Below are 18,004 nucleotides of genomic sequence, written 5' to 3' on the forward strand. Positions count from 1 at the left end.
CAGTTTTTGGGTCAAAGAAAGAAATGCATTGCCCGTGAAGGTGATTCTTAATTTGAAGAATGTGCCCCCCTCATGCGATCTTATTTGAGAATGTGTCCCCTAGACGGATTGGCAAAGGCGTCCAAGCCTCCTGAGATGATTTTGGCTCGGATAATCATAAATTCACCTTCGGATAACACCTATCGAAAGCCTCTGCCACAGAAGCTTTGAAGTCTCTTAACTTGCACATGCCGAAACCCATCTGATGATATTCACTAATTCACTATTATTAATTTATTAATCATTATTAATGGACAACAAATGGTAACTTAGAACACTACTATCTGAATCTTTAACTGAGGTTCAAGGACTTATTTACAAAATGTACCAAAGATTACAAAAAAAAACTGTTCCCAGTACTCGGAGGAACTCCCCCTGCACGCCACCGCCTGAGAGCAAATCTTCACCATTGATATCGGCCATTACTTTGACAGGCCGATGTCTAGGATAAAATTAAATAGTGTAACACTTCCGGCAACATATTCATCCCTAGGAGAAGATGGAACTTTTTCGGCTTGAATATCATTCAGAGCAGAAAACACAAGTACGGTAGGCAATCACGACAAATCAAACGAGCCTTGTCCTTCATTGATAGCAAACAGCAATTTCTTGTACATTACCTCCTGCTCACGCATGATAACATTAGAATAATACAAGTAATGCAAGGTAATCGCATAAAATGGTTTACCGTAAAAGCAAACATTAAAAAAAATTATATGCGTACGGCCATACCATAAATCATTGCAGTCATTTATTTAGAAAAAATACAAGGGTATTCGGGCTAAATAAAAAACAGCTTTATAATACTAATACCGTAAACTCGTAAAGCAACAACAAATAGTACTGTTAATGGAAATCCCTATAAACCAGAAGTTCACAAGAGAAATTCGAGAGTACCTTGGTTGAGTATGGAGGAAGCTTGAGATAATTAGCGCATGTCATAACACTGGGCAGGTCATAATCCGCCGATTCTGAAGCCCCTGTCCCATTGGCAGCCGTCGTCCCAGAGGAAGAAAGCTGTGTCATACGCATCATATCAGAAATCACACATTATTATAAGATAGTAAGTACAAAAGGGTAAATCGATATATCAAGATGAGCTTCAACTCTTCCTTGTGCGGCCTACCCATATCCAACAAGACACTAAAAGAATATGCGTACGGAATTTCTACGTGATCCTTTTCCAACCTGATACTTCTAACAAAAATGAAAAGGAGGCCCAAGTGACAAATATAGAGGAAGAGACTACTTTATGAAATTAAGCATATAATATGAAACGACTCCTTTGAAACCTATTTTTAAGTTTAAAGCCTTTGATTCCTTGAATATTCAACAATTTGTATTCCACTTTTAAGCCTACATATTTCAAACTCGTAATAAAAAATTTGTTTTGATGACGCAGCCCCTACCCACATCCTCAATTTAAGGCATAACCCCATGTCTCAAAAATTGCAGCATGCCTCAACATTAGTAGCATACAACAACATTACCCCAAGGCCTCAATAGCTCCCGCAAATTGTGGGGTAAGGGGGAGTCGGATGTATCCATATCCAAGTAACATGGGATTCAATACTTGCCTTTCTCACAATAGTCAACTTGGGATTCAGTACAGCTAGACCTCCTGGAGGAAGCATTGGTGCGCCTGTAACAAATTGACAAAAGGCACGCTGTTGTTCTGCCGTGAACTCCCCCATGATCTCAAGTAACTGCATAGGTGACAGAGAATAGAATTCATCAGAACTACAGATTTACAGGGAATTTAAATGAAAATAAAATGCCAGCTGAAGTTTCTAGATCAGGTTCTAGAAAGAAGTATACATTGATAATTGCAGGACTCTTGGCTGTGTAACCATGATCAAATTTAATGTGATCCACGAGTGTCTCAGCCTGCCAAAAGAATGAATGAGCCAATAATCCAATATTCCACAACTCATAAGCACAGTGATCAACGCGTAAATATACTAAATAAAAACATATATTACCTTCCACAATTCTCTACGTCCACAGAGTAAGTAGTCTATCTCACTTTGATAAAATATTTGTAAAGAGGTGATGTCAAACACCTAATTACAACAAACATCAAAAATCAGTCCCAGTTAAATGTATCACGCAAACAACTGGTGAACAAAATCAAACTCAAAACCACTACTTCCAAAAGCTACTGACAATAAAGGAAATGCCAAATGCCAACAGGAACTAGCACTAAAACATCCCACACCAGATCAAAAATGATTTATCTAATTTGGTTATCCAGATACAGCTTCGGCCCCTCCCCCTCACCCTGATATTTCCAGGAGCATTCTTAAGTAGCATATCACGCAATTTTCCACTATGGGTCATCTAAAACATCGTTTATATGTTTCTGACACATGGCCACATGGGTAACATTACTTACATCCGACCTCGTTTTACCACACAGTAGCATAACACGCAAGATGTGGCATATATCTCACTGTAGTCAAACATAGAAATCTTAAGTTCTAGTCACTTTAGCTGCTATCTTCCAGAGACCACCATTTGGATAGACAGGCAAGAAAGATTATTAACAATTGTCAACATAACAGGAAAAAAAAAAACTCGGAAATATATAACAACTTCACAGCAACAAATGAAGCATAGTTCTATCCATGGAAAAAACAAGACCCCTACAGTCCATACCAGAAGCAGAATAGAATTTTATTAAGACGGTGGCATACTTGACCTGTAGGCTAAACATCCAGTTATGTTCCGCCAAATTCTATGGTAATTTTGTACTTCAAAAAGTGTTCAAGTAAACGTGACCACTGAGCAGGTCCACAATTACTACTTATGAGGGAGAAGGAAATAAGAGAACACTGCTGAGATGAATACGAGCTGGCAATTATAACAGAGACCTCCAGACTTGATATCAAGAGTATAAAGAATGAGAACACCAGCATGAAACTACTAAGATACCAATGCAGCCTAGCAACAAAGTATTCCAACTAGAGAGGCTTAAATAGTTGCTCCTATTTAACATCACTGTCCCGCTTCATCTGTTATTCAAAATGACCGACTATCTCAAATATATTTTTTTAAAGAAAAGAACGATCAATCCACAGAAAAGATCTAGGACCTCGCAATTGATCAATCCTTCCAAGAAATTACAGAGCACCATCAATTCTTGCCTAATCAGAAGAAAAGAGAACAGGAAATAAGTACCTGGTTAAATCCTGCCCTAAAAGCTTCCAATTGTCGTACAATTCCAGTCTTTACTGTGGCATCAACTACTAACGAGATATACTCTTCTAGATTATCAATATCAACCTGCAATAAGCCCAAAGAAGATCAGCGATTAACTTACACTCGAAAAAACAGAATTCAGCGTCATTTCATTTTAGCAAATGGTGTTTACATTTTCGTCTCCAGGTTTCAAGACATAATCCGGATACCCAGGAAGTGTAAAATCCAGACACAGATCTCGAATTGGAGCTCCACGAAAGCATAACTCTGCTACTGCATCTGAATGATCACCACCGACTGATTCTAGATACTGCTTTCTGCAAACTAAAGCTTGTAATTCTTGCAAAGTTTTCCCTATCTCGGGATCAAAAGAAAGAATATCATGCAAATCAAGCTCCTGTATTACACAGCCACAAAATAAGGTAAATGAAATAAAAAGAGGTGAATTTACTGGGAAATTAATTAATATAACTCCTCTGATGAAGATAAATAATACAGAGAAGACTATAAAAGCCCCATTTCGCTTACTTGGATTAGCCCTACTTCCTCTTTTGACAACTTGATATGATCAAAATGTCCATTCTATCCTCATAAACATCTTATTTTACAGAACACGCCACCAACTGTGAATTATAAATTAGACCCTTATAATTCCTAACATCAACTCAAGTACTAAACCCACTAAATTATACATTCAAATATTTAATCAAATTAAAAAAACATTATTAAACCCTAGGTGAAATCATCATCCTATTTTCTTTTCCATTTCCATTTCCATATCCTCCACCACCACTCTCTCTCTCCTCATCTCCAACAACCACCCAACCCATTCACCAACTCAAACACCAAGGACCGCCATATTAACCACCCCTTAGACCAGAGTGACACTACCCCACCCCATCACCAGACCCAACAACCAAACTGCTCCACCAACAACAGGTGAGCCCCACAAAACACCACTTAAGTATCACTTCGCACCGCCACGAGCACTGCTAATGGAGCGACGGTGGTGTTGGGTAAAGAGAACGGTGGAGGGAGGTTGGGCAGAGGGCACAGCAGTGGTGGTAGTTAATATTGGAGGGTGGTATGGTGGTAGTCATTGAATGGTGGAGGGAGGTAAAGTAGTGGTAATAAATGGAGGAGAATTGTGGTATTTATGGCAAGGTATGTAGAATACGAGAATAAGGAGCATAGGCTTAAGGGTGTAAGAAAGAGGGGCTATTTGGTCTTTTCACCTTCCATAAAATTGGGGTCATTGCCCTATGGGGCTTATTTTAAAAGGAGGACAAGAGGGGGGGGGGGGGGGGGGGGTTGTTAAGAAAATCGTGTTAACCTATTAACAACATCTACGGTAAATAGAAGTGTCCCTTTGCAAGCTGTAAAAACACACAGCTCTCAAGGAAAACAAATTTGTCGATGTGAAAAAACCTGAAAGTAAACCCCATAAGGTCAACACATAAAACTTGAATAAAAAGAGGCACCACGTTACCTGCCCAAGGACAAGTTTGTAGAACGCCATTGATAAAGGTATATCCAAAAGCCTTCCATCTTGAAGAGCTTTAGCCATCACTCGTCCAAGCAGCCGGAAATACTCTATGACTTTAAAAAATTGACTACCGTCTGCAAAGTCGGCATTTGGAGGCCATGGCCGAGGAAACAATCCGAGAGGAGAGAGAACAATATTTGCAGTAGGACCAGAACCCAATCCTGAGGAATCTTCCACCTTCCCAGCTTTGCTGTGATCATCATCGAGAACTTCCATAGAGGCCTTATCAAAAGAACAGTTTGCCCTCCACATTCCTAGATCAACTTTTTGAAGGTCGTGACTCAAGAGAGTATAGAATTCTAATGTTGGACCTAAGCCAGTTCCTACCTCACCAAAATATTCAACTTCAAGTACAGCCTTATGACTGGAATACATTTCCATAACCTTAGCAGCAGAATCTAAAATGCGGCTCCTCGATACGCGTACTTTCTGACGTTGTAACCTCCCATTCAACCCTTGACCATCAGCACCCTGTTGTTGTAAGCGATGCAAAGCCCTGGATAATCCAAAGGCAGTTGAGTAAAAAAACTGTCTTCTGGTTTCGAAAGGAAACAAAAATGGGCAAGCTTTTGTCAACTGGTAGCACCAGGAAGGGAGACTGCCACTGCAAAGGGCAAGTGCATCCTGCATCTGCCGAGCCAATTTAGGAGTGAGTTTACTGTTAACGAATTCTGTAGTAGGAACCCTAGATCCAGTGACACTCATCTCATCCAGACTTGTAATCATCCCTTCAGAGAAATTGTCAGAAGCTGACTGAACTCTCAACCGTGGTGCTAGCTGATTCAAACCTTCAAGCACACGTAAAAGTGACAGAATTTCATATGTTGGGTTGTTCTTCTCCATATCACATGGAAGCTCCCCTTGAAGAATGCTATCTAGAAGAGATCGGCCAAATGAAGCATCACAGCTTGAATTAGATGTAGATCCTAACTGGGTATACTTTGACGAAGAGCCAGAATGCAAAATGCCAGTGGATGACTTGTCAGCTTGGCTATCTCCCCTTTGGTATGTGATTGTATAAATATCACTCCACAGCCTGGTTCCATCACTAGTAACAAGATCGCATCCAGTATGCCTCTCGTCATCTTCTTCATTGGTAACTAGCTGTCGTTGGATGGCTTGGTATATTGTCATATTCGAGTTAAGCTGTTTCCCACCAGCTGAAAAAATTAACTTGGGGGGTTCACTCGACCCCCCAAGAGAACGGCCATGACGATCCTGGCTTCCTTTAATACCTCGACTATTGGATGCAAGCCCGGCCATTGCAGAAGCAGCAAATGACATTGCACCCCTTGAACCAAAAGAACTTCCACTCCGAAAATCAGTGGAATCTAGGCCTTTGACAGCTGCCTTTTTATTATTGGAACCAGAAGCCGGAGTTGTTTGACAGTCACTAGTAGCAGGCCCAGGAGCAGTGTCATCAGCAGAGTCACTCAACTTAACATCATGCACCTTGTTGGATGTGAACATAGGAAATGTGTCATCCCTCAGTACCTTCAAAAACATATACATAAATAAATGAGGCAGCTTGATAATATAAATAAGAAGTTACTTGACAACTGAGACATGCTCATTGTCGATCCATGCTTAACTCTACACATAAGAAATCAATCTACATATAAGTATGTCATAGTCATTTTGTACATCAAGGGCCGTAAGAAAGGCCAACCTAGTATTTTAGCAGAATAGCAATGTAAAAAGTTACTAATACGACTAAGACAAAACAAATACATAATTTAACAGAATAGCAATGATTGAAGTTACAAATACGACTTGTCGCAAACACATCGCTATAGCTACTACTCGACTAGCGGAAAACAGAACTGGCTAAGACAAAACAACGACGACTACGTCACAAGCAGCGAGATAAGCAAAAGAAACCTATTTGAAATATCTTTGCAAGAAAAAACAAAGATTAAAACAGTAAATATACATCTTTTTTTGAGTAAAAGATCAAAACAACTATGAGTACATGATAAATTAAACAAGTTCACATACATTCTCATGTTCCTCATCTTCATCATCTGAGTTGTCATCATCTTCCATCGCCAATGCATCGTCGGCAGGGGACACGTCAAGATCTTCATCCTAAAAGTAACAAAGGATATTTATGTACATCAGAAGTTAATGAACAGTTTTAGTTCCAAACCAATTACTGCATGGCAACCTTCATTTGAACAGTTTTACACACGACGCATCATGGCGATAAGGGGCCAAAGCATTGAGGCCCAAAGCGAGGGCGCGCTTTAGGCACACTATTTTTGGTAACAAAATTATATTTTCCATATAATTTTTTCTGCAACTACACCCCTTTTTAGAAATTTCAAGTTTGTCAGCATGTAAAGGGATAGAAGTTTGGAATAATGTGGCAAATCATGGTAGATTAAAGAACTAGAAATAAAAAAATATGGAAAGTGAGTAGTAATGAGCCTCGCTAGCTGGGCCCTATCTAAAAGGCCACCTAAAATGCACCAAGGCGTTTTGGCTAGTGCCTCATACAAGGCGTGCCTTAGGCGCACACGAGGCACGCTTTGTTAAACTAAGGCGGCAACCAATAACTAAATACGAGCAGCCTGATTTTCAAGAAGCCTAAGAAGTGCAACATTTAACAAGCAGAAGAAATGCATAGTTCGGGTTTATCAAAGATAGGATAGCCAAAACCTATTATTAAACATCCTACGTTTCCCTGGCTGTTAGTACCATATCAGAGGACATACAACGCTTCCAGATAAGTGTATGTTTCAGTAATAGCACAATAAATTGGCAGAAATAAACATCCATTGTACCTCAGAACTAGATTCTTCGTTTTTTGATTTCATTTGAGCATCCGTCTCTGATGCAGCTTTTCTTCGCACAGCATTTCTTGTTTGAGGACCTTTTGTTTCCTCTGTTGCAGGTTTTAGTATAGCTTTTCCCTTCCCTTTCAAAGAGCCGCTAGATTTATCATGAGATGAATCCTTTCTAGTATCTCCGATATTAACACCTGATTTAGATCTAGAGGATTGACGACGAGAGCTGGGAGGAGCAGTAGCAAATGGTGAAGAAGCACCAGCTCCTGCAGCTGTAGCCCCAGAATCAGAATTTCCCACAGATGGTGATGGCCTTTGCCCAGAGTCACCTCTTTGAACTCGTGGCCAAAGAAAGTCCTCAACAGCAGTTAGGCTAGCTAGGGGATCAATCAGTACAATAGTGTTTGAATAGTCCCGAAGAGATTTCTCACCCTGAGCTCTACATAGACGCAGCTTAAATGGTTGAGATAATGCACTTAAACCTGACGATAGTCGGGAACTTCCACTTGATGACCTAGCCGAATGACTTAAAACAACTGGAAAACGCTCCAAGGAAGATAAAGCATTTTGGAGCTTTTGAACTAAAACAGTCATAGGAGCTCTGTTCCCTTCATTAATACTACTAGGAAGGGCAACAGAAATAAACGATTTATATCTTCGAAGAGCCTGTAACCTAAGCTTGGGAAGATTTGCCCCTGACATTTTCTCTTTGGAGAAATACCCACACGAGAAGTAGTTCAACAGAGCAGCGACAACACCACTGCCAATAAATTCAAATGTAGACACTCCATCTCCTTTGCTTAGTTCAGCCAGCATCTCGGATACTATACTAACCAGGCTCTCCTCCTTCCCAACTGAAAAATCTACAGCATAAGCAGTTGAAGTTTTAGATTTTCCTTTAGATTTAGACTTCTGCTCCACAACACCAGTATTCAGCCTTGCACATAGAGTCTTCAAGTGTAATAGATCATCAGAAATTCCAACATCAACTGCCCCAGGATCAGAGGGGAAGTACTTATTCCTCAAAGACTTGGCAGAAGCACTGACCGTGGAGCGTAGTTTGGAACTAGCAGAAGGAATTTCAACAGAACCAGGAGGTGAACCAACACAAGTAGAGGCGCTATTTTTGGATTCTTCAGCAGTGTTTGCATCTTGCTGCTGGTTTTCACTGCGTCGCCTCGAACGTCGTACGCGTGTTGATACTCCAGGTGTTGAGTCATTGTCTTTATCAGGAGTGGCAGTCTGAGGCAAAATAGAGGTTGAAGGAGGAGCTAGTATCAACGAATCCACAGCATGAACTACACCTTCTCTCACGAACAACTTTGAGAATGTCTCCGGAAGTTTTTCCATAAGGATCTCAGCAATTTGGAGGGCCGGAATCAAAACCTGTGGATCCTTCCACGCTAGGACACCAGCAAGGAAACTGAAAGGAATTGAACATGTCAAGATGAGTAATAAGCAAACTAAACCTTTGTTTGGACGTATGAATTTGGGGGAAAAGGGAGGGAAGCCGAAGTAAAGGCAGGGGGCGATTTTACTTTTTTGGATAACAAATGAGGTTGGACAGAAATGGAGAGGAAGGAAATGAAGGGATCCCTTTTCCCTCTTGCAAGTGACATTAAAATCTCTCCAATCATGTGAAAGATTTTGAGAGTAAAGGACAAGGCTCCATTCTCCCTATCCTTCTCCTACCTCCCTTCCGTCCCCTTAATACAGATTTGGAGAAAAAAGACCGAAGCTTCATTCCCCCTCTCCTTCATTTTAAGCTTGCTGAGATGTAAGTATTTGCAGTACGTTAGCAAAACAGAAGGCAAATACCTAGAAATGTTCGTCTCAGTATTCAGTGATGATATCATGTCTGCGTTGCTGAAATACATAAGTTTACCAATCACTGAAAGACACTTGTGACGAACAGGACCATTTACACTTGACCCGTAAATCTGTTCCAGATAATAAGTATATTAGAAACAACCAGCTATTCATGAATGTTTGGAGCTTGCAAGTAAAAAAGATTTTAGCTCTTGTGACCTGAATCAGCACAGGAAGCAGATCCATTCCAAATTGCTGCAGAAGCTCTGGCTGATCACTGAGAAGTTTCTCTCTTGCTGAGACATCCTGGGTGTTTCCATTTGACTCAACTGGGTTGGTAGAACTGCTGGTTGGTGACTTCTTCAAAAGAGGTCCTCTTGCAAATAAATTAGAGCTTGCTGGAAGGGATATTGTACCTTGTGGAAGTGGAGGAAGCAGCTCGTTTGCAAGGTTCACAATCTCAAATATCTAAATAAAACAAAAAATCCAACATCAGATTTTGGAATCTCGAAATTATCCAGCAAGTGATAAAACAAAATAACGCAGTCTGAATGGCATAATGGCTCGGACACATCAACAAGTAATAACGCAGTCTGAATGTTCCATATTTACGATGGAGCCAAAGACTCAGTAACTCTCTGGTTCTGGATTATGATTGAATATATCAAAACGGCTCACCAAACTGGTTGCGCTTCTTGCTCTTGTTAAGTAGCGGTCCTTCGTTGCAATTCTCGATGCAATTTCCATCATAGGTCACTTCGGAAACAACCTCTTTGTGTTGCTAACACAAGGGTAAGGCCATGTACATCCAACCCCCTTGCGGGAGCCATTGAGGCAATGGGATAATGTTGTTGTTGTAATGGATAAAAGAAGATGCCAGCTCAACCGCAATTGAATGAGCAAGTTACTAAGACAGGGAAATTAACAAAAGTGTACCTGCTCAGGTGGCCTACTCAGAGCAGGAGAAACAGACATGTTGCCCACAAGTCCAGATCCAGCCAAAATGTCTTTAAGAATGCCACTGATTCCTAAAAGCAATAAAGTCTTTGCTCCCACAGTGGACCCACTTGCACAGGTGGAGAGCAGTCGAATAAGGCCCTATAATCGTAAGCTACATCACATTAGCACCGTAATGATCTATTAAGAATATACTGCTTACAACGAATTAATTACAGCACTTACGGTGTATGTAGAAGTGCTTAGGGAGGCCTGACCTCCACCAGAATTACTAGCTGAAATAAGTGAAGCAGCCTGGGTGACCAGACCATGATTACAAAGCTCGTCTAACTTGTCGGACGATGTTGCAAAGGCCTCAACAATTCGGGCAAGGCAAACAGAAGCATGTTCAAGAACCTGCACTCCACATATAGTTTATAAGGAAACAACTTTAGGTCATAAAGTGACTGATAAGACAGTAAATAGTGGTTTCATGCCCTAACCTTTGCATCATGATACTGCAAGAGATTCGTCAAGTGAGGAACAGCTTCCATCACAAAATCAGCAGCATCCGAAGGAAGTTTCTTACACATATTTGCAGCAGTAGATAGCGCGACTCGCTAAAAATCACAGATACAATAGGTGAGAACTTGAATCCTCAAAAACAACTGCATTTGAGTCACTATAACAACACTTGAAAAAGGCAGAAAGCACAAGAAAAGGCTTGCCTGAACCCCAGTTGAAAAGAAATCAAGGTAAGAGAGAACTGCCATAAGTGCACCAGCTCGCAAACATGCAGTAGGGTGCTCTTGCGATATCTTCTTAAGTGCTTGCAGCGACTGTTCCCGGTTCAAACAATAACATAATCAGCATCACCATAATCCCTCCCATTACTTATTCTAACCATTCATTCAATAATTCAATTACTAGCAAACACTACTACTTAACCCCAAAACCATATTACCATCCAATCAATATACATAGCTAAATCAGCGAAATAGAAACTAACAACACAAAAACTTGGGAGAGATGGTCTCTCAAGAAAGACTACTCTTACGTTCCCCTTTATGTGTTTTAAATGAACCTTCTATTGCTGATCGTGAACTAATGCGACTTTAACTTTTGTACCTATTTTCTAAATAAGCTACCCAGTTCATATTTAACTGTGATTCGTGCCTGTCGTACCATTTTTCCTGTAATTTGTATAATGGTCTCACAATAACCGTCTCTCACGAAACTTACTAACAAATATCACATTTCTAAACCTACAATTCATTCATTTATTAGCTAAACCAATACCCTATGATACAATTCTCAACAGAGTTTTTATTTTGGGTCATCTACAAACCAAAAAAACGTCTTCATGTTAGAGCTAACACGGAAGTAACGCCGTGTACATTCCACCCACCAATCACAATTTCCAAGAACTTTGGGAGTTGGGGGTAATATTGTTATCATTCATTCATTCAATCATAAAATCGCAAGCAATTAACTCGGAAAACTTAAAAAAAAACAAAACAGGACTCGGAAACAGACCTGCTCAGCCAAGTCCATATACTCAATAGTAAGCAACCTAGCACAAAAACAATTAACAGCACCATAATGCACAACAGCAGCAGTAGAAGACGGCAAACCGTCAACCAAATGCGTAATTGCCCTAGCAGCCAATAACATAATATCAGGGTTACTCTCATGATTAAGCAACCCAACTAAAACCGGCACAAACGAATCAACAGAGATAGTACTAAGCGAATCCTCGGTCCCAATCGAAAGCAACTCACACAACTGTGTCAATGCCTCGACCTGTTTCCCATCCTCACCGTCAGCCCTTAACCCTGTCAATATCTTCTTCAATCTCCCACTTTGCTGCGATGACGACACCCCCAACCCACCCATTGCTGACGACGGAAGTAAATCATCCAACCCGGCCCCGAGTTTTCGAAGCAATCCTTGTAACGCACTACTCGCTGACGTCAAATTCTGGTGCAACAATCGTACGCCAGCACCTCCTTCTTCACTATCATCATCATCATCATCATGATCATCATCTTCATCTTCCTCCTCATCCATGGCGTCTATATTCAACTGCTGCTGCTGTTGTTCTTGTCGTTTACGATCTCGTTCCGACTCGGTTTCGGTTTCTGTTTGGATAACCCTAACCCTAACCTCGTGCTCCTTCTCTTTACCTTTATCAGCGGAACGACGGCGAGATGAAGTCGGCGCGTCCATAGCGTCGTTAATGGCGGTAGCGGTGGCAGTGGCGGCGGCGGCAAGCCGAGTTCGAACCCTAGACCTAGTGACCGGCGCGGCGGCGGACGGCGGAGAAGATAAACGCGTGCGTTTGGAGGCGCGTGTGGTGGGACCAACTGAGGAAGAAGAGGAAGCGGAATCCACGCGCTTCCGATTACGAGTTTCCATTCGTAAATTGGATTTGAATGTCGACGATCTTCACCATTTGTTTGGTGAAAACCCTAATTGTAATCCAGACAGGTTAGGTTAGGTTAGGTGATAATCGGAATTGAATTGAAGAACCCTAATTGAAGGAAATTGATTCGATTGTACGGTAAAGTGAGAGTGAATTGGAGAGGACAGAGGAGTAGAGATAAAAAGAGGGAAGAAATGGAAAAGGAATACCTAGGTTTTTACGATTATGCGTTTACATTTATACTTTATCATTTGTAGTTCCTCCGTTTCATGGAAATGGTTTACACTATCTATTTTAGGCCGTTTCATTTTAATTTCCTTATATGGGTTATATTACTTTTAAGACAAATTGTTATATAGGACGGTCTTTTATTATGAGACCAGTCCGGTAAGTAAAGCCCATAATAAACATAGGGTTTTTCTCATCTGTACCCTTGTGTTTTTACGTTTTCTCACTTGTACCCCTGCCTTCTTTCTATTCTCACATATGCCCTTATACTTTCCCACTTATCCCCTACACGACCTTACTAGTTTACTCCGTCACTTTTGATTCCGTTAACCGCCTCCCTCAAGTTCTGCTTCAATTAGTGTTCTTCTTTTACTCTTCATTCTCCGACGAGCTCCCATTCGCTCCATCGGGTTTCACCGCCATGGCTCGTGTGCTTCAACTAGCCCCACCAGGTCACCAGCAGCAGTTCGCAGCAACAAATCCTCGAGCCCGAAACCCAACAGTGGAGCATCAGTTTTGGCACCGGATTCAATTTCAGAACTGCAAACTCAAGTTCACCACCTCAAATCAATGGAAATACCACGCACCATTCCACTAGTCTACTACCAAGTTCGACATTCCTGCACCTACGACACCTAAATCCGAGTCTGAATCTAATTCGGGTCATCATGGCTCAAGCTTTTTGAGTTTATCTAATTATTGCCTGAGCGGGTCTGCTTCAACCCCACCTCTCTTCTTCTACATTTGATTAATTGAGTTTGAATTGGCCCACACTTGAGCTCCGTTTCGGCATCGGAAGTGAAGAGCTGGTGGTGGTGGAATGGTTGAGTTTGCAGCTGTGAAGGTGAACGAACAAGATTGCTCCTGGCGTGGTATCGTGTCGGAATTCGCGCCGCTATTGCTTCTCCTATTAGCTCGAAGTGCAGGGGTGTAATAGCAGAAACTCGGCGCCAGTTCTGGACTTGTGGTGGACTACTGCGGTGGTCTTAGAGAGGACTGGTGAATGAAGGACGAGGTTGCGGAATTAAAGGAGGTGTTTCGTGTTGGTGTTGGTGTCGATGTAGGTTGATTGATGGTGAAGGAGTCATATTTCGGTGTCGGTGCTGGTTGTCATACAAGCTATAGCAGATCGCAGAAGCTATGAGAGTTGAAGATAGAGACTGAAGAGTAATATTTAACAGATTAATGACGGAAATAAACAGTAGGGTTATGTTAGAGAGTAGTTAGAAAGTAGAAGGGTATAGGTGGGAATAAGAAAAACGTAAGGGTACAAGTGAGAAAACGTATAAACACAGGGGTACAGATGAGAAAAACCCATAAACATAAATAACTACTCTATTTTTTCACAGAAAAGAAAGTGGCGGCTTATGATTCTCGTCCTTCTCTAAGCCTAAATTGCTTGATCAACGCCCGAAATCATTCATTGCCAATCTCGTCTGGACCATTTGGTTCACCCATGAATGACGATCCTACTCGCAGCCCCTTAAGGCCTCCACGACTCCACTGCATGTATTAATCCCAAGCCTATGAGTTTTCAAATTTAGATACTTCCTCTAATCTGCTATTTTCTTCCCCTTTGATGTGGGCACATACAAGGATTAAGGGTGGAAGTATTATACTGATAAAGGACATAGGTGGGGTTTGATTATAGAAGACAGAGATGAATAATTAGGAGTTAAATAATGAATGGTGGGCCACAAACATTAAAGGAATAAAATATGAGTAAAAGAGTTGGGTAAGGTTTGGTGATAAGAAATAGAGATGAATAAAATAAGAATAAAAGTTACCAAAAATAGAAAGAGAAAGAGAACCTGAATAATACGTTTTAGAAATATGGAAAAATATAGAGAACTAGAGGAGGTATTAGGTTGGCAAACTACTCTTAAAAAGTAGTTAATGTATTATACAACTGGTTGTTTATACAACTTACTTAAGGGGGCGTTTGGTTCAAACATTAGGTATGGAATGGAATGGATTCTAACACCAAGCATGTATGGAGTTAGAACCCCATACATGTTTAAAGTTGTTTGGTTCAATCCGGGAATGAGAATAATAATGTGTTGGGTGGAATGGAGTTGGAACCTTTGGAGAAAGATGGGTATGAGATTCCAAGGGGTTGGAATGGAGTTAGAATCCATCAGGTATATAACTCCATTCCAAAATGCTCTAACCAAACATTGGAATGGCTTGAATCCATTCCAATCCATTCCAAAAGCTCCAACTAAACACCCCCAATTAATGCAGTTGAGCTTTGTTATAAAGTTATCGAGTTATACAAACAAAATTATCGAGCTATGATACAAAGTTATTAAGTTTAACAAAATAATTATTAAGCTCAATAACTTCGTAAAATAGATCAATAACTTATAAAATAGCTCAACACTTCGTGCACGAGCTCAACAACTTTGAGGCGGTTGTACAATGCTACTATACAACTGGTTGTAGGATAGTATTTGTGCTTAAAAAGCCAAAAATCATACTTTAAATTAATCACACTCTTAAATCATCAAGTTTTTAAAACAAAGCTACAATTCCTTAAACTAAAAATTACACTGAAAAAGCTTCTTTAAAAATGTGGCATGTGATGATGAACAAGTGAACAACTCAATTAAAGGGATCCAATTATTCAAACATAACTAGGGTTTCCTGTCTATTTTCTTCATAGTGTCGATCCTCTAGTTCGAGGATTATCTCACGATTTCGATTGTGAGATAGTCGTTTTTCTTGCTTGTTTTTCTTGGTTGCTTTTATTTCTTCTATGCAGGGTCAGATTAATGGTACAACGCGAGGTCAGATTCGAGACGGAAAACGGCCAATAGGGGAAGAGGAAGAGATCGATGGTGAGGCCTTCGAGTGGGAGGAAGGACATGACGAGGGACACGAAAAGGAAAAGATGCTATTGGTGGGGAAAATATGGGCATCCAAATCGATCAATGTGAAAGCGGCCATTGAATCCATGATTCGACTTTGGAATCCTACAAAACCTATGATAGGGAACGTGATTGATGCGAAGGAGAAACTTTTCGTTTTTCGATTTGGTACGGAACGGGATAAATCTAGGGTTTTGGAGGGCCAACCATGGCACTTCGACAAGTTTCTATGGTGCTTCAATGAACCAAATCGCGAAGGTAAACTCACTGATGTCCCGCTTTTCTTTTTCCCAATTTGGACGCGGGTCTATGATCTTCCTGTTGCGGGACGTACAAGTATGTCAAACATACAGAAAATTGGAGCCTCACTTGGGACCTATATTGCTATGGAATCGGGGCCTAATAATGAGCTTGATAGGGCTGTTCGTATACGTGTCCTTCATGATGTTCGCGAACCTTTGAAATCAGTTGTCCCAATTAAAATGAAGGGAGGTCAAGTGATCAATTTTGATGTCAAGTATGAGAGACTTCCTTTGTACTGTTATGGTTGTGGGCATATAGGACATGGCAAAAAAGACTGTGAGGATGGACCATATGATGAAGGCGAGCTACGTTTTGGCGAGTGGTTACGTGCATCCCCATGGAAGGTGACTAAAACGGCTTCTGACGGACCAGGGCGTGCTAGACGTGATTTAAAGGCAGAATTTGAAGCGGAGAGACCACATACCAGGGAGCTTGACATAGCCAAAATGATAGACAAATTGCAGGCTATAGCTATTGACTTGAAAATAAGAAAATCATCCACCAGTACATGTTTACAACAACAAGGAGAAGATGTTTCAAAGGTGGGGGGCACAGATGCGAGTTTGACAATGGGGGAGAGAAGTGCAGCAGCTGTGAGCTTGGCAGGAGGTGATACTTATAAGGGAGGTGAGGGAGTTTTGTATGGGGAAGAGGAGATGCAGAACAAGGGATGGGAGGAGGGTACTGAGGATGGAACTGATGACCAAGGTTACCAGAGGGAAGGGGGGATGAGGGATGCTGTTGAGGGTGTGGCTGCTACGTGTGGGGGAAGTAGGAAGGGGAAGGGGGCGATGACTTGGACACGGTTGGCGAGGGAGGTTGTGGAGAAGAACCGAGGTGGAGGTGGACGCGAAACAGGGAAGAGGAGCCGTGTTGATGAGCTGATGGGTGAGGATGGTAAGAAATTAAAATTTTCGACAAACGGGGACGTCTTAATATCTGAGGCGGAGGTTGAGGGTGCTCAACCCCGCTGGGCCCAATGAATCTTCTAAGCCTTAATTGTCGGGGCTTGGGTAACCCCGACGCTGTAAATAATCTTCGTGCCTTGGTACGAAAGGAAGCCCCGGCCATGTTGTTCTTGTGTGAGACGAAATTGTGTGGTCGTGAGATGCGGAAGGTTAGAGAGAAGTTAGACGGTTTCTTTGGGATAGAGGTGGATTGTATGGGGCGAGCTGGTGGTCTTGCATTTATGTGGAAGAAAGAGCTAGACTGTACTCTTAGAACTTCATCAGCCCATCATATTGATGTCGTTGTAAGTGAGGGGGAGAAGGAGTGGAGAGTAACGGGTCTTTATGGGTGGCCAGTGGTGTCGGATAGACATTTAACGTGGGAGTTACTTCGCCTGCTTCATGGGCAATCTGATCTTCCTTGGCTTGTAATTGGTGATTTTAATGAAGTTCTTTATTCGATGGAAATGAAAGGAGGAAGTAGAGCTCAACGACAAATGAACAACTTTCGTGCTGCTGTTGATGACTGTGGCCTTAAAGATGTGGGGTGGGAGGGATACCAGTTCACATGGGATAACGGACAGGCAGGGGATGCAAATCGACAAAGTATGATTGATAGAGCGATGTGTACGGGTTCTTGGATCGACATGTTTCCGTATGCCAAGCTCATCCACTTGACCCGGGATTGGTCCGACCATGCCCCTATCAAGCTGCTGTTCGATAAGAGAGCCGCGGGAATGGAGGTAAAGAAGTGCTTTCGGTTTGAGCACATGTGGTTGGGTGAGAAAGGTTGTGAGGAAGCAGTCAGATGCGGGGTTATTAAGGGCGGGGGAGTTCTAGGCGAGTCGATTAAATGCTGCGCACGAGAGTTACAAGCATGGAAAAAGACAAGTATAAGGAAGATAAGTAAC

The 18,004-nt window shown here is 41.6% G+C and overlaps 1 protein-coding gene across 1 annotated transcript; it reads right to left on the reverse strand.

Annotated features, from left to right (window-relative positions):
• Positions 1–250: 250 nt before the first annotated feature.
• On the reverse strand, positions 251–13,009 carry LOC141648294 (E3 ubiquitin-protein ligase UPL3-like). Its single transcript, XM_074456839.1, has 17 exons — positions 11,857–13,009; positions 11,049–11,159; positions 10,824–10,940; positions 10,567–10,737; positions 10,321–10,482; positions 9,604–9,852; positions 9,394–9,515; positions 7,573–8,998; positions 6,785–6,874; positions 4,730–6,280; positions 3,413–3,637; positions 3,220–3,324; positions 2,022–2,102; positions 1,858–1,926; positions 1,617–1,745; positions 937–1,056; positions 251–662 (listed from the first exon to the last, which is right to left on the reverse strand). The coding sequence occupies exons 1-17, from the start codon at positions 12,736–12,738 to the stop codon at positions 597–599; spliced, it is 5,676 nt and encodes a 1,891-aa protein (XP_074312940.1). The 5' UTR covers positions 12,739–13,009; the 3' UTR covers positions 251–596.
• Between the last annotated feature and the right edge of the window lie 4,995 nt (positions 13,010–18,004).

This window comes from Silene latifolia, chromosome 3, assembly GCF_048544455.1.
Source record: "Silene latifolia isolate original U9 population chromosome 3, ASM4854445v1, whole genome shotgun sequence".
Taxonomy (NCBI): domain Eukaryota; kingdom Viridiplantae; phylum Streptophyta; class Magnoliopsida; order Caryophyllales; family Caryophyllaceae; genus Silene; species Silene latifolia.